Here is a 4,600-nt window from a genome sequence, read left to right as displayed (position 1 = left end):
CACAAAATGTTTTTTATGACAAAGTTTGCTTTACATACAAGTAATTAATGTAAAAGGTCAGCATTTAGTCGTTATTCTAGCTCCGTAAGTTTCTGCTGTGTTCTTACCTTTAGGATCAAAGCTATTAAGTGCCCTTTGCTGGACCATGCTGGTCTGGGGTCATCGGTGTATTGCCATGGGTCATCAGCCGTTTTGATTCCTGCTGCTTATGGAACCTATCGCATCATTTTTAGTTCTGGTCTTTGCCTGTGGGTCAGCTGTACACATGCTACACATGATCCCATTATTGTAAACTAAAGTGCAAAACGTTACATATTAATAATATAGATGTATGGCTATTTCTACTCTGATGGTGCTTATCCTACGACAGGTACCCCGGGTTGGCCCTACAGACTGATACTTGGAGTGATGTTCACTTGCTCTGGTCAGCCTACTGTTCTTACTGCTGTAAGAAATATTTTTAGTGGGCAGGTAGAACTTATCAATTGTAATTTGTATACTAACAAGAAATTCATGACAGTGTTTTCAATACAATACACACTGAGCTTGTGAAGGGGCTTTCACCAAAACAAAACAAAAATTAATTAAACGAAAGCAAAGACCTATCTTTTCATTTAAATCATTTATTAAGCTTTTTTTGAAGATTTTAATGCTATGTATGATATTCTTAAAAACAAATAAATAACTAAAAATAAAAATATAGTTAGCCTTTTACTGTCTCCTAATCACACACACATGCACAAACACGCGCGCTCTCTCTCTCTCACACACACACACACCGGCACAAAATTGGCGACGAAAGAAAACCGATTTTTTTCTGTAATTTTAATGTAAGTATTTGTACTGTGGGGAACTTTCGGAAAACTAGAATGTTATTATTTCATGAGTTAACAAGAGGTGGAGAAAGAGAGCTGCGGGATTATAAGCTATGAAAAACCATTAGGAATTAGTCTAAACACAAGGTAGACAATTAATTACTAGAGTTATTTTTAATTAATTAGCGGGGAAACCGCCTATTGTCCCATCATACGAAAAGCGTGAAATATATTTTTAAGAAAGGACTAATCTAATGATCATAATTCAGAGCAACATGAATAATCTCCTCTGTTTGTCATAAACCCCTGAAAAATAATGGTTCCAAAAAATGTTGAGAAAAATGTATTTATAAAATTCATTATCCAGGTATTTTCCAATATTTCTCGAGAAAAAAAATGGTCGTTCACTTCATATTAATTAAACCGTGGTAGGTTACAAACATGGATAACGTATGGGCGACACAGAGCCACTCAACCTCTCTGTTCAGTACATGGCCAGTACAGAGTCACTGACCACCTCCCTCTGTTCACAAGTCAAGACCTGCAATGGAAGTTACAACGAAAACCCGGACACATTAATATACGAAACCACTTACCTGCTCATACATCTGTTCACTGGAGGACTAGCAACTCTTGCCATCAGTCTTTTTGGTGTTCTTGGCAATGCCATCAACTGTTTCGTCTTCTACCGTCAGGGTCTGCGAGATCGCATGAACCTTTGTCTCTTTGCCCTGGCCCTCGCGGACTTTTGTTTTGTTCTGTGCTCTGCTATGTACAGTCTTGTAATTGTTCTTTTCGCATTCCATGTACAAGACATCGGCGAGAAGGAATATGTCAAGACTGTTGCTTATTGTTCAGGAGTTATTTTCGCGTGTAGAACTACTTCCGGTCTGTACCTTATGGTCATTGCCGTAGAGCGCTGCGTGTGCGTTGTATTTCCGTTTCGAGCATCGTCACTCATCAGGACGCGAACGATGGGGATATTGTTATCCACCATAGCTTTAATATGTCAGCTTGGCTTTATAGGTCAGTCACTTAAATACAACGTGGTCGAAATAAAATTTGGGGGACGCAGTCGATGGCAGCTTACTCCTACAATACTATGGCTTGACAACAGAGTTCTTATTGACACCGTTGTATACGTTATCTTCGAAATTAGCGTCCCTCTCATCATTTTTCTCATCGTGTCTTTAGCAACGGTTATCACTGTGATAAAACTGTCATCTGCAATGGCCTGGCGACAAAAGACGAGTTCTTCAGGTACGGATCAAAACGAGCGGCAGGTGGCGCTGACTAAGACCCTGGTGTTGGCCTCCAGTGTCTACATCTTGTCTATGACGCCTTTAGTCCTGACCAAAGCTGTGCGTGTGTTTGTAGAGGACTTCTCAGCCTACGGAGCACATTCTCGTTATTATGGGATCTGTAATGCAATTGCAAATATATTCCCAGTTATAAACAGTTCTGTCTACATCTTTATTTATTACACTCGATCGGCGCGATACAGACACGAGCTGACTGTCTGTGGATGTACAAGACGTGAACATAGGAACACATCGTTGCTGACATAGATATCTGTCAGTAAGTCATTTATTATTTATTTTGCTGTTTTAGTAAAATCAACACAAACAGAGAAGTTCCTCGTTTGGATCCTTGAACTTGGAAAATGCAAAAAAAAAAAAAAAAAAAAAAAACACCCCAGAAATTACTTGGAAGATCTTATGTGATATTTTATATGAGCACCTGCTCGAGTCTGGTGTTGAGATATTTGATGCCACAGTGAAAGACATGTTCTTGCTTTTGCCCACAACCAACCAAACGTTCAGTATTTAAAGAAAGGTTATCAAGTTTGATCTTTAACTCTAATAATAGTCATTAGGGTTGGTCATGGGAATAAATATCATGTAAAGGTTAATCTGTGAACAAAATATATTAAACATAAATTTTTACCGAACTCTAGGTAAATTAAAAAGCCAGTGGTTCCAGATATGATTCGCCTGAACTCACTTTGTGTAGGGAAATAAGGAGCTAGCACAGAACCAAACATGCACAGGAACTCATTTGTACTCTGAATGATACAACCGCTAAATGTTTTCAAATTGCTCAGTACGCCAACAACTTTCTACATAATTATTCTGGAATTTTATCGAACCTCGGGCGAGGTAGGTTTAGCTTGGGGAGGCATTATAATACATATCTAGTCATACACATCCTCTACAGATGATGCTGACATTTGCTCACACCAAGCAAATCACTGCTCGAGGTTTTATTTGTTTCGTAAAGTTTGTTGGAAATGTTAAATTGTCGTTAGAAAGTTGTTAGTCTTATACGATGTGAAATAATAATTATTCTCATTAAGCATACAAATTTGTCTTTTTTCGCATTCTTACAGACAATAGCTGTCGTAGCATGTAAAACCAAGTGCATGCGACTTTATTTTCTTTGCTAGTTATTTTCCTTCGAAATAATTGGTGTTTATGGTGGATAGAGATTATGGACTTCGTATGTGTTGAGGAGTATAATTATGCTGTAAAAGGGATTTTCAATGTTTGCTTAACTGTATTACTGTGGAATAAATATTATTTTTTCTACGGCAAGTACGTGGAGCAGGAATCAAGGTTTTCCGTCTTAAAATTATCAGAAAAATATTCTGTTAATGAGTTTTTATACCACCTCGGAGCTTTCTTGTGTTATATACCCCGAAATGGGTATTTTTCAGATAGATTATTGAACTACGTGGAAATTGATGTTACTTTGCATACAGTGTTGATAAGTTAATGTTTACTGGACTTCTAATCATCCCACGAAGCATTAGACAACATACAACATGATACAATACAGTGCGATCGTCTACACTGCCTTTGGAGTTAGTCTTCCTCTCGCTACTTTCTTTATTGTCTCCTTGGCAACATTCATTACAGTATCCCACTAACCACTGCCATGGCATGGCGGCGAGAGACGAGTTCTACGACCAAGGAAAAAAACTACCAGCAGGTGGCGCTGACAAAGACGCTTGTCCTCTCCTCGTCTGTCTTCATCTCGTGTATGAAACCGTTAGTTCTTCTCAAAGCACTTCGTTTATTTTTAGAGGAACCTAAAATGTTGTCGGGAGTTCGTAGAAAATCGTCAAGATCCTTTATGGTTATGAGGGCTGTCCCGTGATAACTGGTAATACGCGATAGTGTGGGTTTTGAACCTGATCTATTCACGAGGGAGAACATCGAGCAGATTAGAATTTAACATCATGTTCGGGAAAGAATCATTATCTTTTCGCACTGGTGCTCGAGTAGAAAGGTTGTAGCAGAAATCTGTTTAAGATTATCCGCTGTTTGTCTTGGTATCGTGGCGGCTCCAGCACAACTGACTCAGAGGTTAAACCCGCTCTACCACAGAGTGTACGACACTTCATCTCCAGTAGATGTTTGGTCGCAAACAGTAGAGGCAGAGGCTGGTAGATAAATGTCGGTCCTTATTAGACTCTGTTATGTTCTAGACAGCAGTCTGGCCTCAGAGGACGTGAGAGGCACGTGTTACCACGTGGTAGTTCCAGAAGCTCTGAGCTAGAGAAAGGAGGCGGTCACGAACGACGGAGGACATCAGCGGATTCCAGGACGTCGATCCTCCACGTGGCGAGAGACTTTTGGTGTGACGAGATAAGTGGCCAGACAAGTGAGAGTGAGGTGTGTAGTTATTAGTGTTAATATTAGATATTTAGTTGCTCACGATATCGGGACTAGGGATAGATAATACGGGACACCTAGAAAACGACTATATTTTGAAATTGTATC

The 4,600-nt window shown here is 39.4% G+C and overlaps 1 protein-coding gene across 1 annotated transcript; it reads left to right on the top strand.

Moving 5' to 3' along the window:
• Positions 1 to 1,267: 1,267 nt before the first annotated feature.
• LOC112566915 lies at positions 1,268 to 4,376 on the top strand. The gene is made up of 2 exons (XM_025243343.1): positions 1,268 to 2,237; positions 4,306 to 4,376. Exons 1-2 carry the CDS (start codon positions 1,268 to 1,270, stop codon positions 4,374 to 4,376), a joined length of 1,041 nt encoding a protein of 346 aa, XP_025099128.1.
• The last annotated feature ends 224 nt before the right edge of the window (positions 4,377 to 4,600 follow it).

Source organism: Pomacea canaliculata, linkage group LG6, assembly GCF_003073045.1.
Source record: "Pomacea canaliculata isolate SZHN2017 linkage group LG6, ASM307304v1, whole genome shotgun sequence".
Taxonomy (NCBI): domain Eukaryota; kingdom Metazoa; phylum Mollusca; class Gastropoda; order Architaenioglossa; family Ampullariidae; genus Pomacea; species Pomacea canaliculata.
The sequence above is the reverse complement of the archived record's forward strand: the minus strand, read 5'-3'. Positions and strand labels throughout refer to the sequence as shown.